The 18,246-nt window shown below is 41.2% G+C and overlaps 1 protein-coding gene across 1 annotated transcript in view; it reads left to right on the top strand.

The window, feature by feature from the left end:
* Positions 1–153: 153 nt before the first annotated feature.
* The window catches only part of nf2a (neurofibromin 2a (merlin)), a 29,819-nt gene continuing 11,726 nt past the window's right edge, over positions 154–18,246 (top strand). The window contains 12 exon segments of the mRNA XM_035658002.1: positions 154–884; positions 2,248–2,373; positions 2,516–2,638; positions 5,340–5,423; positions 11,979–12,047; positions 12,146–12,228; positions 14,051–14,126; positions 14,732–14,866; positions 15,219–15,293; positions 15,438–15,551; positions 16,289–16,357; positions 17,025–17,032. Of these exon segments, the coding sequence (XP_035513895.1) occupies positions 771–884; positions 2,248–2,373; positions 2,516–2,638; positions 5,340–5,423; positions 11,979–12,047; positions 12,146–12,228; positions 14,051–14,126; positions 14,732–14,866; positions 15,219–15,293; positions 15,438–15,551; positions 16,289–16,357; positions 17,025–17,032 (1,076 nt within the window). The 5' untranslated portion in view covers positions 154–770.

Raw genomic sequence — 18,246 nt, 5'->3', positions numbered from 1 at the left:
ATTTTATGCACCAACTGCACCAGGTCACATTCCTCGTAGGCGTAAAAACCTACTTGGCAATAAACAAAATTCTGATTGTGATTGTGATACAGTGTTACTACTACATTCTGTACGGCACTTGAACGCAGCATTGCTTTGATGAGATGGCTAACAAGCGGTTAGCATCAGTCGGCTAGCGCCTCTTTCCCAACACAGTGTGTGAGCAGCGACCTAACGAAGTGTTTGAACTCTTCAGAGGGGATATATTGGACTTATCATGTCTCGGACGCGTAGATGGAAACTTTAATGGATTCGCGGTATAGAGACGTATCACTTTAGTGCGAGACACGGGCTCATATTGGATATGTAATGTTAGTTAGCCAACTTAGTTTCTAACAGTGTAATCAGGCTAAAGCTAGCAGCCAGACGGTGCACTGTGTGTATCAACTCATCCTAAATGTTTCTAACTTTTTCCTTTGGTAGCTAGCGTGAAATAACTAAAAAAACAAAAAAGCTACCATAAATACGTAATGTGTATGAGAGAGTGATAAACAAAATGTCAGTGGAAGTCTTTTGTAAACTTTAATGGAGCTTGTTTTGAAGCCTCTATCCTGAGCGAGCTATCGTAAAGGTAGTCCCACTCCCAGCTGTGCTCATCTCTTAAAGCTTTGCCAAATGACTCATTTGATGTCTCCGCCATAGAGTGTAATAGACACAATGCCTTGACAGGTCACCCGGGTTTTTAGGCACTAACGACTTTGAATAACAGAAGAGTTAATCAGCTATTCGCCATGGCGAGTGCCTTAGCAGCGAAAATGGGATTTAACTCACTGATAAGAAAACAAGCCAGGAACTTCAACGTCAGGATCTGCACAATGGAGTCAGACATGGAGTTCAGCTGCGAGGTGTGTGTGTGTGTGTGTGTGTGTGACAAACTGAGCGTCATTTCAAGCAATTTGCATCAAAAGTTCCCACATTTGCAGTGGCCCTGAACATAACAAGCGCATCTAAGTTCTTCTACTGACTGGGTCACCAGTTGTGATGCGTTGTCATGCAGCTACAACGTTATTCAGTGTTTAACCATGATCTGTAATGACAGCCGCATTAGCGTGTAGGTACAGAGTCTAGGCGACAGTAGTGGTGATGGTTCCCAAAAGAGGACAGTGTCACTTCTCGACACTAGATGGCAGCAGGTCACTTTGAACGCACGCAGTTGGTTTGGAGGGTCTATTGCACAGAAGACTGTATCTGTTCTAATGTATCTCTGTCTTATGCAGCAGTGGGATCAAGAACATTTTAGTCAGTGGCAAAGCTCAATGCAGTATGGGACTTGCAGTATAGGGCGTGAGACTCATCACTGCATCATCCTGCAGTGTGAATTTAAAGAAAAAAAAAAAAAAGAAAAACACGCACTGATTTATTCTGGATTCATTATATATTTTAGGCCTTCTTGCAGTGTTTTGGGGTTTAGCATATGACTTGGCTGATGATATACCAGAACTGAAAGGCATCGAAATGACTTGCAGACACCAACCTCTGTACTTAAAGGGGAGGCACCACACCAAAGTTTGCAGTGGGTAATTACACAGAGCAGCATAATGTTAGTTGCAGGTTTCTATTTTCTGTGCTGGGATGATAATTGTATCAATTATGGGTTTTGTAAATAGCATTTAACGGGGATCGGTCATATAGACAAAATGCTCGTTCAGCCTTACACAGGATTTTTTGATTTGTCCTAGTGGGCTTCCCCTGCTGCATGGTGGAGCTGTAATTCTCATTTCTTGCTGTTTTTAACTCATTTTTTTTTCCACGCCAACCTTGAATGCACTTGACATAAGCTTGCACCCCGAGTTAGCTCAGAGGCTAGAGATGAAAGCTATCTAAATTGGATATGTGTGCCTGATATGAGCTGTGAGCTGGATCAGGAGAACATGCGTGGCTCCCTGCTCTGAAACAGAGACTGAGGTTATGATGGGAATTCTTGTTGGTCTTATGAATGGCTGTCAATGCCTAACCTGATAATGAATCAAGTGCTTTTGTTCTTTTGCTAATTTGTGCAAATTTCAGGGACAAAGTCAGAGAGTTTGGATGTGAATATTTAGCTGTGATAGACTGCATTTTCACTGTTTTGAGTTCAGTGTTTCTTTTGTTTGCTGCAGGATGACACATTTCTTTCAGTATCAATTCAACAAATTCTGAGAGTTCCCCATTTTCAGTTCTTCTCTTCTGATAAAATTGTATAAGACTAAAAACATTTATGTCTTCAAGGTCAAGTGGAAAGGAAAAGACCTTTTTGACTTGGTGTGCCGAACTCTGGGACTGAGGGAGACGTGGTTCTTTGGGCTCCGCTACGACATAAAGGACACAGTTGCTTGGTTGAAGATGGAAAAGAAGGCAAGTGATTCTCATGTTATACTGGTCTTGTGACAGCCATGAATCATGTAAACCTTGTTAATAAAGACGTAGCGGGCATGAAAAGGAAACGCATCTCCCAGCCGTGCAAATGATTGATGATTTCTCTGGTTCATTATCGTAGGTTCTGGATCAGGAGGTGCCGAAGGAGGAACCAATCACCTTTCATTTCCTGGCCAAGTTTTACCCCGAAAATGCTGAAGAGGAGTTAGTGCAAGACATCACACAGCATCTCTTCTTCCTACAGGTAACTATACATAATATAAACCTGCTGTTTTGTCATGCTTATATTAAAGATTTAAAGGTATTCAATGTAAGTATTGAAATATTTTTGTTTATTTTTGTGTCTTTCATGTCATAAAGACCTTATGACAACATTTTGTGTACGCTTGCACTGACACATTATCTCCTTATTCTGCTGCTCTCGAAGTTGAAATTGCTATGGGCTTACAGAAAACCTGAAATTCAACATGCCTCTGGGAAGAAGCTGTGTATTACTGCCTGGCTAGTGGGCAGACACTTTTTAAAAAAAAACTCCTTTTCCTTGATCGTAATCTTCCCAGAGGTGGGTGTTATCTTTCTGAGGAACTAGATGAGTCAAAGTAAATGCTTTAAAAACATAGCTGTGTGAGATCATGATAACTGATGTTTAACACATTAAAGCCTTTAAAAATGCTCTGTAGATTTAGGATTATCCATTTCACCCTCGCACAGCAGGCATTTGGCTGATGCGCTGTGTCTGCAGCTTCCTTACTATTCTGATCCAGTGTCAACAGGGGGCACACGTCCACAGAGTTTCTGACAAGTTGTTGAGCAGAGCACTTTCTAATACACCTTTTCCATTGTCCTGGTCTTATTGTGTGCAGCCATGTGGAATCAATGCGCAACATATTACCGCTGCCCTTTCTCGCCATTTAATACACTCTGGGGAATTCCTGCGGAGCCTGCCACACCATTCCCCTCGCAAGAGATGAGATTTGTAACTGTGCTCCCATCGTCCAGCGCCACCAGCCACATTTATCAATTACCAATTAGGCTTTAAGGGCTCAGTTATTGGCCCAGTTAATGACATATTCTCCATGGGATGGGATCATCCCTCATAGAAACTCGTGTCATATCCCGCCCATTGTGCTGGTTTAGTCACATGGCTTGAGACAACAGCACGCATGTGTTCCTCAACATTTTGATAGAGGCACTTACCGACTTAAGACATATAAAGTCTCTGTGTGTCCTTAATCTGTTTAGAGGTAGTTGAAGCAATGTATTTATTTCAGAGAGGGAAAAAAAAACCCGGCTACAGCGACAAATTACTCAACAGTTAAAGCGGTACACAGCTACAAGGGGAGAAGAATACAAATGTGTAATGCCTCGCATCGCCTGTCTCTACTTTGCTCTCATTAATTCCCATAATGTCGGGAGCAGGCCTCTGTTCAGATAGTGTCACAGGCATGACAGCTGGATTAGTGCTTATCAGAAATGATCACCCACCCGGATACACACACCCCTCACACACTTTAGACCACTTACACAAACAGACACATGCGCGTCTCTGTCACCTCAGCCTGCAATCTTAGCAACAACATAGTCTCATTTGTAAACTAGATTGCGGCCTCAGCCTCTTAGCGCTTGCAACGATTAGGGGCTGTCACCTCTGGCTCCACACCTTTGACAGTTCAAAACAAGACAAGACAGCATGACTGCCTTTGCAAATGATACGGTTTGAAGGATTAAATTGCCCACTCATATAATGGCTGAAGCATGTTTTCACTGTCGAACGGTACAATCCGGCTCAGTGCTCTATATGTAGTTATGAAAGTTTTCGATTCAATTAGTTTGACAGGTGACGAAGCGCGGCCAGTGACACCTGGTGAGACGCTGGCACTTTAATCTGGAGGGAGCTTGTTAAAGGGGATTCTTTAAGAATTCATGTTATTACTATGATCCATGCCGGTAAAGTCGAGACTTGTAAACATGAACCACTCTTTCCGTAAGGCATAAACTCTTACTGTGCTGGAGTGAATTCACACACATAGAATGAGCTGTCCTGGGGGCATAGAAAGAACATGAATTATAAAAATGGGTGGTGCTCTCCTTTAATTATGATTTGGAGTTTTTCAAGGACTCACACATTTCTGTCAAGTCATTATGCTCTGCTGACTAGCAAGCTGATATTCTTGGAGGACTTTAATGATCATATGAAATAATGTTGGCTTGGGTACATAGTCCCTGGCTCTGTGTCTAATAGGTCCCCATGTGGCTATGATACTTAAGTCTTACAATATTTATTTGGCACAGTTTGTCCTGCTTCCAGACCTCTCTAAAATGTGCAAGTACCAGTGTACCTTAGCAGTAGTAGCTGGAAGTTTATTTACCCAGTTTGTAAGCATAATAACGTGATTTTCTGGCTACTGAAAAGAGGCACTGTGCTGTAGCTGTATATAGTTCCTGTATAAGTGGAATTAAGGGAATAAAGTTTTGGCTGTCAAGTTGTTAGGAAGTTGCGTTTCACCTTGCACTGTCACTCCTCTCTCTAAGGTATCAAGTCTTTTTTCACTGTGTTTGAGATCTCCTGTCAACCTCATTCAGGTCCTTCATCTCACAAGAATAAAATTGTTCCTCTCTTGGAAATCAATATGAAGGAGAAGTAATACACTGAAGACAAAGAATAGATGTCCTGATTTATATTATAAAAAATAGTTTCCTCCTAAAACCCAGCCTCACTGGAAATGTCTTCAGTGCTGTCATAACATTTAACAGTGAAAAGCTTCTCCACTGATTTAACAAACAACTAAATGGCACAGAATATACATTATCTGCATGGTTAAACCTGAATGGATTTTTGTGTTAGAAAGGTTACGTGGAATGAATAAGGCCTTGCTGTTCAGGTGGATACATGCATGGTGAGATTAGTCTGGCCTCAAAGTTGATTATATTTGGTAACTCCTCAGGTGAAGAAGAATATCCTCGAGGAGGAGATTCACTGTCCTCCTGAGGCCTCTGTGCTGTTGGCCTCCTATGCCGTCCATGCCAAGGTTAGTGCTCTTTTTGGAATTTAAGATTTTATCCTTCAAACAAGATCCGTACATCCATCCATCCATCCATCCATTTATCTGTGTATTCTTTAATGGTTTATGTATCTCTCCTTTAAAATTTGCATGACCAAATGGAAACTTCTCTTCCTCAAGCATATTTTCGAAGTTATTGGTCTGATGAGGTGCGAACAGCTGCAAATAATTCATTACAACAGTGCTCTCTCTAACTGCACTAAAGAATGCAACAGTTTCAAAGAAAAGCAGTGTAGACCCAGCAATTTTAGATGTTTCGGGCCAGGTTTTCGGGCCCATCCCAGCAGAGAGAAAGCACTAGAGACTGTGGCATCAGACTAAACCTTATAGTGGATCTGAGTGTCACAGCATCATTTGAAAGTTCAAATTTACTTGAACTGACTCAACCTCTTACCCTCCTTACATCTCAGGCTGTGGGTATTTAAAACTCTGTTATAACCTGTAGTGCGTCACCAGATTCATGTTCTATAGATTGGCTTTGAACAGTGTGGGGAGATTGCATGTTTTATCACCAGCTTGATTATTGTAATCTTCCAATATCTGGTTTCCTAAAAGACATAAATCACCTACAATTGATTTCGGAGCTGTGCTGTCTGAGTCCTGATAAGAAGAGTGCAAATTACTTGGGCTGTAAGGGTACACAGAAGTCACGTTCAGCTCAAGTTCGGCACAGCGGGGAAACAACCTCAAATGCATAAGGATGCAAATCCAAAAGGGTGCGGGTGAGAAACTGACTGGGAACAACTGATTTAAGGGATGCAGGCGAGTCTTCCAGCTCCAGCCTTTAATTTGTGCTTGCCACACTGTGACTGATCTGCAATCAGCATGTTGTGATAACCTCAGCACATGTCGCTAAAGGCACACGGCTAAAAGGTGGAACCCCAGCGCTTGTCAACTTTGGTTCTGCATTATGTGCATCAATCTACATAGCGTGTAGTCTATGTGTGGCTGTGTGCACTGGACCACGATCCCGCATGGTGGTGGTTTGGCACAAATACATGAACCGTCCTACACAGTAGTTCCATCACCCTCTAGTTTTGCTATTGATTTTAACATTTATTTCACTGTATCATCCTAGCATGTCTGCAGGTAGCAGAAGGTGTAACCAAATAGTGGAGATTGCCAGTTTGGTGGCCTCAGGACATTTGTCATCTTATAACTGATATAGTAATGGCCCTATATGTTCATATAGGCCATATATATACATATAGGGGTCTTTAGAATTGTTGCAAAATCTGTTGTGCGTGCATTGTACCAAATTGTTTAAGTAAATTTAGCAGTCAATATACAGTGGCTGAGCTCATCTTTACAGGAACTAAGACACTAAAGTACTAAAGTAAGGCTACTGCTCCTTTGCATAGAAAGGAAACAGTTAAGGCATTTCAGGGATTTCAGAATGACCCCCCAGGTGACTGCTTAAGATTTTAGGGTAGGCATGGAAGTGTGATATGTGATATAGATTTTATGTCATATTTTATGGCCCAAGTCAAAACTGACCTTTTTAGACTGGCTTATTAAAAGTGTCACATAAGTGTTACATCTTTACATTTTTACATTTTACATTGTTTCACTGTTTGTGTTTTCCTTATTTAGGATCCCATTAAGCATACTCTGAGCACTGTAGACTGTAATATCCTGTATGAAAGGCGCTGTATGAAAATCTTCATTGATTTATTGGTTGAGGATCAAACAACAAGTTACCTGAAGTCCATGGAAATATCTTCACAGGAAAAAGCTCCCTTAATAAACCTCAAGCAATCTGAGTCGTTTTGGTTGAAGGATCTCATCTCTCTGAAATCCCCACGAAAAAGATAGGGAGAGTGAGGTTCAGCTTTTTGACAGGCGGACAGGGTCTAGTGAGACCGGAGCTCTACCTCAAAGATTTGGCCCGGAGCCCTCAGAGACTCTCCTTTCCCATGCCAATTTAACAGGCCTAGGTTACAAGAGACTGTGGATACTGAAAAATCAGCAAATGAGCTTGAGACTTGTTCTCTCTGCTGCCAGCACCCACGATCTGGAAACAGCAAAAAAATATGGGGCCACAATCTGTTTTCATTTAATCAGCAGTCCACGTTGATTAGAGCCAATGTGAGTAAATTGGCATTGTAAAAGGGAGACAGGTACTTGTTTATCAGTGCAGCTGCTGAGAAGTCTTTGGCAGACCTTTCGCTTCTCCTTTTCTAATCATGAGTTGTTTTTGAGCAGAATCACAATGTAGCCCGTGAAGTTGAGTATATCACACTGTGGGATCTACTTTGGTACCTTCGCTCATCTTTAATCATGATTATGCCAGCCTGAAGATAGAAATAAGGAGAAAGTAAATGCGTATTCCAAGACGGCATAAATGTTTAAAAGAGTTATTTTTTTTTAATAATGTGAATCATAGCCCTGTTCATGTAACCTTTTTCCAATTGGAGGAAAAAGTGTAATTCATAACAAACACAGTATGAAGCCATGAAAGCGACCATTACCTTGTATGACTTACAGAGACTGCATAAATAGAAGAAATAACAGAGGTTATGAATAGTGGAGGAATTTGTGTGTGCGCTAGTCTCACTCCCAGGAAGTAGGCTGTTGGTATAAGCTTGCTAGCCATTGGGCGACTAATTTCAGTCGCTATTCTCTTCCCCTTCCACTATCTGCGCGTTACTCACATGAAACAACAACTTCCGAGCTAGCAACCTACTTGCTAACTGTAAGAATGTAAACAAGCTAGCAACTGTTACCTTATGCCAGATCTTCCCACGTGCAAATGCTCCATCAAAACAAGTTCCCCCCCAGCACTATTGACAGCTGTGATTAATTTAAAGAAATACAAATATTTTTCCTCACCTTACACAGTACCAGAGTGATAATGGCAATGCAAGACTATGTGTGCACAAATGCTCTGACTGACTTTTTTTTTAATCTTACCTGTGTGCCTATGACCTGAAACACACAGATAAATGCACATACAGTGAGATTCCAAGTTATTGCCCTGCTGGAAAAAGCTGGATGAATGTCACTTTTTAAATGTTGAACTTGTGGGCGACACTAGTTTCTACATGTTCTCCATAAACCGTCTCTAAGACAGCAAGTAAACACAATTCCCAACATTATTTGTATGTGTACGCTCTGTGGGCCAACAGTTCAGTTTCTGTGGGTCTGCAGAGGTTTCACTGCCTCCCTGCTTTGTATTCTGAGGGGGTGCAGTGCTATAGGGAGGTGTCGACGGGGAATACCAAGAAACAGCCGCTCTGGAAAAATGCAGAGGGAGTCACTCTGGCATGGAGGTTGAGTAGCGAGTGAGGTCGGCTCCCTCAGCCACAACGCCACTGGGGGCGTGGGGATGCGTGTCCAACCAAGTGGCGAGGGGGTATGACAAGCTAATAGGCATGAATGGCACTGCTGGGAATCACTATGTTTTTCAGGTGGCTTCAACAAGACTTGTGCCTTTTTGAAAATTGCATGAGACAGCCTCTAGTTCTGCACTATGTTTACTGTTTACTTCACTCACAATCTTGTTGTTTCTTTTTTTCCCACCTAATTCTTCTCTCACCTCAGCATATGACATAGATATGATGATTTCCAATCAGTCTAAACAGCAAAGAGCCAAATAGACTTGCACTTTTCAGTTTCAACCTGGACCCCAAAATATGTTATTTAACACTCATTGGAATGTGTCAGTTTTGCTTTGAGATTATGTAAATCCCGCTTCACTCACCTGACTGAACTGTCATAATGTTGATGCCCACCACAGCCTGGGTGAGCCAGCATTAGCATGAGGGACAATGAGACACAGAGGCAGGAAGAAAATGATACAGCCGATTCTGCTGCAGGCTGGTGAGACATGTCAGTTCAGTCACAATTTGCAGTCATGTAGTGTAACTGAGAAGTGAAACCATTTGGAAAAGTGTATAAAAATAGGTGATATTTTTTGTTGTTTTGTCATGTTATTAGTTGTTACTCACATACACTGTGAATACATACAGAAAGTATAAATGTTAACAGCTATTAAAAAAGGCACGCCGGTGCTTTAAGTTAATGCCAACTTCAGCATGCTCATATGCTTACCATAACTATGCCAAAGTGCAAATTTTAAGCAGGTATATGTTTACGTGTTATTGTGTCAGCATGTAGACTTTTGGTAATTAGCACTAAACATACAGTACAGCTAAGGCAGATGAAGTATTGGGAACACCAAAATGATTACGATTCATCCTCAGGGGCCACGAGTCATCTCCCTGAAAACAACAAACGTGGCAACGTTGCCTGAGTATTGGTTTGGTTTTAGTTCTATTATAGCTATCTATGGAATAAAATGCTAGCAAGAAAGAGGCGCCAGCAATAATGCCTTTTATTGATTAAAGTCTAGTTAATGGCTAGATATAAGAAACCTGTATTTCTCACTATTATATTGTAAATGGATTTTCATGGACTTCCTGAAATTAATTTCCTAAATTTATAAATTGGTTCTATTGAACACAGTGTTATATATCTATTAGTCAGTAGTCACTGTTGCACTGCTGTGAGGGTGTTGGGGTATATCAATAATTGGAAGAAAGGTGTGTAATCAGAAAGCATCTGTGAGCACTGTCACTGTCAAAATGCCACCCGGTCTGTACCTGAGCTGAAGTTGGTGCCACAATACCTCTATAAGTCTATATTTCATCAATTATGTAGCAGTTACAAACAAATAGGTGAGGAACTGAGGGAGTAGAAGCTGCAAAACTGAAGGGAAAGGACCTAATTAAATGGCCCCTGGCTTTTCTATTCTGTTAGCCACTACACCGGTGTTCCAGGCTTTCCAGTCAGGTTGAGCTTATTAAATTTAGGTCTGTTAAGTACTGTTTTTAGACTGGTGTGCAGAAAAACAAAAATCCAATTAAACCTCCTAATAAAAGTCACAGTATAAACACAAGAAAACAACTCAACAACAAATAGAATTGGTTCAGTCAAGACCACTTTTGTCAAAAGAAAAATGTATTTCTTTTTTTATAGGCTAAAGCAGCTTAAATAAGGCGCCCTGAGTGACATTTGCCAATTAGATGCTTGAAGGGAATCAGCTGAGCTATCAGCTGATTGTATGTTATTTGCTAATTGGAAGCTTAGGAGGGAATCAGATGAGCCATCAGCTGATCTGTGTTACAATCTGCTACAATCTGCTGCAATCAGCTTATGTAACTGGAATTGGTAGCTGAGCTTGACTTCGTGGCCTGTCTGAACTTAAGCTCAGTTTTGGTCGATTAGAACCATACGAGTGGTCAACAGCTTCTGATTTATTGTGTGCAAATTAGCAACCACCGATGCGCATTAAATTGCATTTGTCATCTCTTTTCGCTAAGTAAGGACTTAATGATGTATTTTCTTCCAAACACATGTCATTCCCTTCCCTTGCACTTCTGAGACAATTTCTTTGTTGTTGTGTTGTTGTTTTGTGCTCCTTCAGGCAACTGGCCAACTGAAGGTGACACAGCAGTGAAATTCTAAGTACAATTACAAAGACACAGGAGCAGCAGCAGAGGCTTTTTAGTTATTTGAAATCTCAGTGGTATTGTCACATTTTGGTATCAGAATCAAATAGAGAGCAGAGTCTTTCTTAGACTACCTATTTTTCACCAAGGTACAACCAAAATGTTATAGACAGAGAAATCCACAAGAAGAGTGGTGTCAACCCCTCAACGTCAAAGACAAAAGTTCTTCTAAAGCTTATTTTTCTAAACCAAAGTTCAACCGTCACTTTGGTGCTTTCGCTTTTGAGTTAAGGCACTTTTTTACTTCCTAAGTATGGCTTGTGAATCTCATACATACAGCATGAGCCGATTAGGGGTGGGGAATTTGCAGTTAGGCCTAAAATCTGAAGACTCTTTGATAAAGTTAGTTAGTTGTCTCTTGAATACCTCGGTCCTCTGAAGTGGAAAGATGCAAAGGGGTTGGAATATATAAAAAACTACCTACCTCAATGACCTCTTGTAACAAAAACAGCAAAATAACAAAGAACTATAATCACTCTGACAGGAAATTGGATGTGATAACAGCATTTTAAAACCATGCACAGAGCATGGCCAAACATCCAAGTTAACCTACTTACATACATCTACAGTCACAGACCACTTTTTAATCTTTAGCTACATGTATAATTCATTGCCTTACACCAGTTGTACAGCAGCCCAAAGGAAATTCTCCACTGCCACTCATTCCTAATCCACCCATATCTCTCTTTAAACATGCGTGATGTAATTTGTATCCCAGCTCTATGGTGATAAGTGATCAGTCTCAGTTCTCACAGAGATATCTCTAATAGCATCGTTTACACCGTCTCCCACAACTGGGCCACTGGGTGTGCAGTGCACGTTAATGACCCAACGACAGACCAGCCTCCATTCATTCTCCAAGACACCTCCTTTTCTTACAGGGGCTGTTTCATCTTATGAACAGCTCCCAGGAGAGGTATAGACTGGCCTGTTATTGGAGGTAAGGTGGATGGCGGCCATTAGGTTGGAGTGATTTTAATCCTTTTGGCACTTTTGCTCTATTTCACAGTACGGAGACTACGACCCTAGTGTCCACAATCCTGGCTTCCTGGCTGAGGAGGAACTGCTGCCGAAGAGGGTGAGTGACAGCTGTGCTAACTTATTGTCATTCATAAGTGAAGATGTTTACATATTTAGACATATCATCGATATTTATGTCTTGTCTCTCCATTTTAGGTGATTAACTTGTACCAGATGACTGCAGAAATGTGGGAGGAGAGGATCACAGCATGTTATGCAGAGCACAGGGGTAGGACAAGGTAAGAATCGCTGCACTGCTCTGTACCACTGTGAAGTTCCACAGTAATCAGCAAATTTATGTTTGAAGTTCACATAGGATGTGCTTAAGAACTTGGTTCCGCAAGAAATGTTTTATGCAAAACAAGTCCATTTTGGCAATGAGATGCAGAAAGAGTTACATAAAAGTTGTTTCTGTAAGTTTTTAGAAAGGGGCATTAATGGATGTGCACTTTATATATAAGTATAAGTACATGTATTTTCATAAGAGAAACGCATCTAATAAGGAGCAAATATATCATAGAGAATAGGACTATAAGGATAACACGGCTGTAATTGCATTCATAAATCCAAAATGGAAATCAGTTGTTATTGTTGCACTTTGTTCCACTACTAAGCTGAACCAGGTTGAAAATGGATAGGGTGTAAGCGTGAGGGATGTGGAGTGTCTTAAAACTCCCGTGGGTAAAAAGTTCTAAGCTGGAAAGTGAGTCCTAAAAGCCAGCAAACCTCAGCACTTGTAAAAGTAGTAATTGAGTCACTGGGGCTGATCAATAACCCTTTCAGCCCTAGCAGATAGAGGGGAATTGGTCCTCACACCTTTAGCATCTTAATTGTTTAGTAAGTCATGTAAAGTAATGCTGGCACAGGAGGGAGGTCACTGGCCTTCTGATAGCAAAAGTTTTGTGATACTACTACAGTAACTGAGTTTTGGTATAAATTCCAAAAAATGTTTTCCCTCTTCTTCAGATACTTTTCATTGAGAAATACAAACATGTTTTTTGGCTTTCTCTGTCCATAGTCAAAAACAGTCATTCAACCTTGTATATATCGTAAAAACAACAATGACCAACTCTGGTTTGGTCAAATACATCCTTAATTCACAGAGCATATTAGGAAAACAGCGGTTTGAGTCACTCCTCAAAGCCAGTAGTTTCATTCATTCTCTGCTCAGGACGCCGTTACTCCGCTACATATTTAACATAGCAAACAGTTGTTTGCTGCATTATTAAATATTTTATATATAATCTGTAAAGAAAAACAAAATATCAGACATTCAGTGCTGACTTTTGGTACTTCACAGTTTTCACTGTTTTCGGCTCACATCCTATCTAAACTTGATAAGAAATTGATTAGAAAAAAAAAAAAAAAAGATGTTAGCACAACATCAAAGTAACTAACTGATTTCCCATGTGTGCCTGTCTTTTCATTTTCATAGAGTGCAACTCTAATGCTTTACACTTCCACAGCATTAATCAAGCATTTAAATTTCCTCTGACCCACTCTAAAGTCAGAATGTACTCGGCTTCCAACCTAGTTAAGATTTGTTTACTTGGCACAATGCTCTCTTGCCTATTAAAACTTTGATGAAGCTTAAATCATCAATTTCCCAACCACCCATATTAAATTTAGATGGAAGTATGCCCCGATTTTCTCCCAACCATCAAAGTATGCTAATGTTCTTTTTTGCTGAGTTGACCCTGAAATCACTATAGTTCTTCCAACCGTGCTGCAGAAAGTCAAGAAGAGACGATTATAATGCATTTGTTTTCTCTAGGCATCAGAATAAGTCTTCTATTCTATCTAAGTGTGACCTCTAAAGCCCGTCGGCGAATTATAGTTGTTTTGTGTCGGTACTGTGCTTATGTTTTCACCCTCACAAGAGCTATGTGGCAGAGTTTTTATAGATCACACAAAATGACAGATGCTACACACAAAAGCGAAGAACGAGGTCTGATCTCCTTTTTCTCTCCACTTCTGCACCTCCCACCCTTCTCTCCCTCTCTTCTCCATTCCCTTGGATCCCTCTCAATCCCTTTCTCTCGCTGGCTGTCTTTGAACCAGGGATGAAGCTGAGATGGAGTATTTAAAAATAGCTCAAGACCTGGACATGTATGGCGTCAATTACTTTTTAATCAGGGTGAGCCAATGCTGCTTCGTTATATCTTTACAAAGTAAGCCAATATGAGAGATTAGGTGGCGTGTCAATTTCAGTGTGGTGTTATGAAATGAAGTGGGGGAATAGCAGTCTGACACTCTAAGCTCTGAATTGTCCCTTTGTTCTTGCAATTTTTTGTGTTTAGTTTCTTCTATCTAATGTATGTTTTGGGGTAAATAAACTGCTATTTGGCCCTGTGTCTTTTCCAGGTCAGTCATAAGGAAAACAAACCCTAACTCCTAACAAACAGAAATTCACTCGAGGTGACTCTTGCCTTGATCAATGCATTCTCTAAAAGGCTGAGACATTTTAAAATGCCAGCAACAAGTCAACCTTAGCTTGAGTAATTCACTGTAGCATTACTTTTCGAATAAACAAGCCCAGACTGCACGGAACACCCTGCAACTGGCGTTGTTCAGTTCAGCTCTAACAAATACTTTTGGCAAGCAGAGTCACCGCAGTGCCACCTTTGTCAAAAGCAGCTACAAATGAATGTTGGCTGCAAGGGTGGTCCCGCGACCGCTCGCAAGTGTCCTTTAATAGACTTGTAGGAGAAAAGCTTTGTTTACTCTGCTGATGTGGTACAGAATAAAAAGGGAACAGATCTTCTTCTGGGAGTGGACGCCCTGGGTCTGCACATCTACGAGCCGGACAACAGGCTGACACCTAAGTGCTCCTTTCCTTGGAATGAGATCCGCAACATCTCCTACAGCGACAAGGAGGTGGGAGAATCTGCTGTTGAACTTCATAGTAAAATTGGAGGCACAGTACTTCGATTGTAATAAAGATGGTTGGAACTTGAATATAGAGCTATATATAGGCAATCATTTAGTATCCTAACTTGTTGATTTTGAGGGGAATCATATTATGTGTTATGCTATTGTTTTTCAAGTTTCAAGTTAATGATTGAGTGCAAATTAGAATGAAAAACTAACAAAGTTATTGTTTTAACATATGAAGAGGGTTTATCTCAACCTCTTTAAAGACATTGCACAGCTTTACCTGACAAATGTCTCCTTTTCTTTTGTGCTTTGATACAAAAAAAATTGGTATTCTTGTCTCCTCAATGTTTAGTTTACCATCAAACCTCTGGACAAGAAAACTAATGTTTTCAAGTTCAACTCTTCACGGCTAAGAGTCAACAAGTTGGTGAGTGCTGCTGAGATTGTGTGAAGTTGTCTGTGGCTAGTAAATATTGAGGAAAAATACTGGAAGTGAGTTTTGGGTTATACCAACCATTTTGGCGTATCACTGTAAATAACACCCATTCTTGGATTTGTTTCTCATGTGCAGATCCTCCAGCTGTGCATAGGGAACCATGACCTGTTTATGCGCCGGCGGCGGGTGGACTCGCTTGAAGTACAGCAGATGAAGGCTCAGGCCAGAGAGGAGAGGGCCAGAAAACAGGTACTGATAATGGAGAAACAAAGAAGTTGGCAAGTTTCCATCCATGTAGTGCAAATTTTAACCAAATAGTTTTTGTCTTTGTTTTATGTATTAATCTTAAGGAATGTTATTCTCTTCATTACTCTACACAGATCTGATGTGTTTGTGTCTTCAGTGGGGCGGAAGCTTGAGTTACGTTTAAGTCACTCTGCTTGTCACATCTGCTCTTGTATGTCATGTGTTGAATGATGATTAAAGTGTGTTTGAACTCAGTTGCATTTTCTTCTTATAGATACACCATTATTTTCACCTCAGCCATTGTAAAAACCCTTTTGGGATATTTCAACTTTGTATCGTATTTCTGGTGTTTCCAATCAGGTTTTCTTCAAATTGAAAATGCACATAAAAACAAGAGGATGGAAACACACAAAATGGAATTGTGCCCAGCCACTTTCATGTTATTTCATACTTAAACTGTATATGTCTTTAATGTGTTGTCTGTAATTGCTCACATCTGTGTTCCAAGTTAGGGGGGGAAAGCAAGCACCCAAAATTCTTTGTTATCATGTCAAAGTGTTTTTAATTGTATGATGCTGTCCATCAGGTGCACCTGCTTCTTGATTTTCTTCTGTCCGATAAATTTGTCCATTGTTTTTTCATCAATATTCCATCTTTTGTTTTTAGTTTCTTTCACTTTGTCCATATACTCACCATATCCTCCTTACTTTGTCTACACTCCACCTGTCTGTGTCATTCAGGTAGAGAGGCAGCGTCTTCAAAGGGAGAAACAGTTGCGGGAGGAGGCGAGGCAGAAGTAGCCAGACGAGGTCTTGGAAAAGGGCTGAGCACGCAGATGAGCCACAGGCCAATGAAGCTGTAAGATTTCAGTTTGTTGCTAACCCAATAACCCGTATGTTTTGGGGGCTATGTACAATAGCAGAAGGTCAGAAGATAGAATATTTTAGTCAACTCCTTCAGACATCCACTCTCCTTCATTCAGTCGTGATTGTGTTCCCCTCAATCGGCCTCACTTGTGCCTCTTCCCCCCCGGTCAGAACCTCTCGTCTTTCTGTATACCGCAAATATCTCCTCTACACCTCTTACTCCCATACTGCCCATATTATCTCTATATAGAATCTTTATCTTCCACTTTCAAACTTCTTTCCATTGTGTGTGCCCTCCTCCTCCTCTCCCATCCTGCCTTTCTCCGATCCGTCTGACGGTTTTCTGACGACCGAGAAGATGGGGGTGGAGGGGCCGGAGGAGGAGAGAGGGCAAACACAGAAGGGGAAAAGAAAAGTGAGAAGGCGTAGGAAGAACTCGAACAATAGAGGCGTCGTGGTCAGATGAAATTATGGCACGGGGGGTAGAGAGGTTTAGGAGGAGGAGTGATTGTTGCCGGAGTATACGGAAAAGCGCGGGAGGAGAAGCATGAGGGAAAGAGGCACAGTGAGAGCACATTAAAGGCAAAGAGAAAATGAAATGAAAAAAGAGGAGGAGAGGTAAGAAGTGCGACAGGAGGCTCGATTGACTAACATTGTTCATCTGAAACTTCGTCAGCTTAGTGACAAGCGAACAACGGGGATTGGTTAACAACCACTGCGGAATCGTACAGTCCTCGATGGCCCATGTGTGCCTCACCGCAGCTCATCAGCCCCTGTCCGCTGCCCTGGGCTCTTCGCCTCTCCCACTTGTTCCTCCTTTGAAGACGCGTCTCCCTACCTGAATGACACGACAAGGTGCAGGTAGACAAGCGGGAGTAAGGAGACGTATGGTGAGGGCGGTATTTGACAAATGAGAAGAAAACTAATAAAAAAAAGGATGGATGCGATGAGAACAGAGAAACAATGACAATATCGGACAGCGAGAAGATCCAAGAACAGGTGCAGGCGGCGATGACACATGCATACAATTAGAAGGACACTACGGCGGATTGCGATAACAGAGAAGTTTGGTTGTGCTCTGCCCCCTCCTAACTGACACAGATTGAGCATTACTGACGAGCACTTGACAGTGATACAGTTAAGTATTGATGAAAACAATGAAATGCTGGGATCAATTCATTTGGGGTTCCGCTCTTGTTTGTTATGTGCATTTCAATTTTGAGAGGACAAAAGGATTTGGAACCCGAAAAATAGATACAAAGATTGGAAGCCCACGAAAGGGTTTTGACAAGTGAGTGGGAAAGACTAATCGGTGTATCTATAAGACAGAAAAGCAAACTGATTCAAACCACACTTTAAATCACATTTCAAGACACATGACATCAAGACGATGACAACAGACGTACTTAAAGTAATCAAGCTTCCCCCCACTGAAAAAACACAAACATCGACCTGTGTAGCGTATGAAGAGAAGTACATCCTTATAGATTGCAATCATATAAACAAAGACAAAAACTATTGAAAATTTGCACCTACATGGATGGAAATCCTTTCCAATCTTGTTTCTCCATAATTATCAGTACCGTTTTGCCCCTCCACTGCCTAGCTCATCTGCTGTATGCAAGCGACACCCGCGCCGGCGCAAAACAGTCATTTCCTATGCACCAAGCTGGAGACTGCAATGAGAAACAAATCAAGAAGGGTGTATTAACAGTTGATACGCCAAAGACGTTGGGTAACCAAACCTCACTCAAGTTTTTCCTCCGAATATTACTTTACGCACAGAGCAACTCGCGACACCACAGCACTCACAACTTTGTTGACCTTAACCT

Source organism: Morone saxatilis, unplaced genomic scaffold (genome assembly GCF_004916995.1).
Source record: "Morone saxatilis isolate NCDOM2014 unplaced genomic scaffold, NCSU_SB_2.0 Contig16, whole genome shotgun sequence".
Classification (NCBI taxonomy): Eukaryota; Metazoa; Chordata; class Actinopteri; family Moronidae; genus Morone; species Morone saxatilis.
This window is presented reverse-complemented; position numbering and strand designations above follow the sequence as displayed.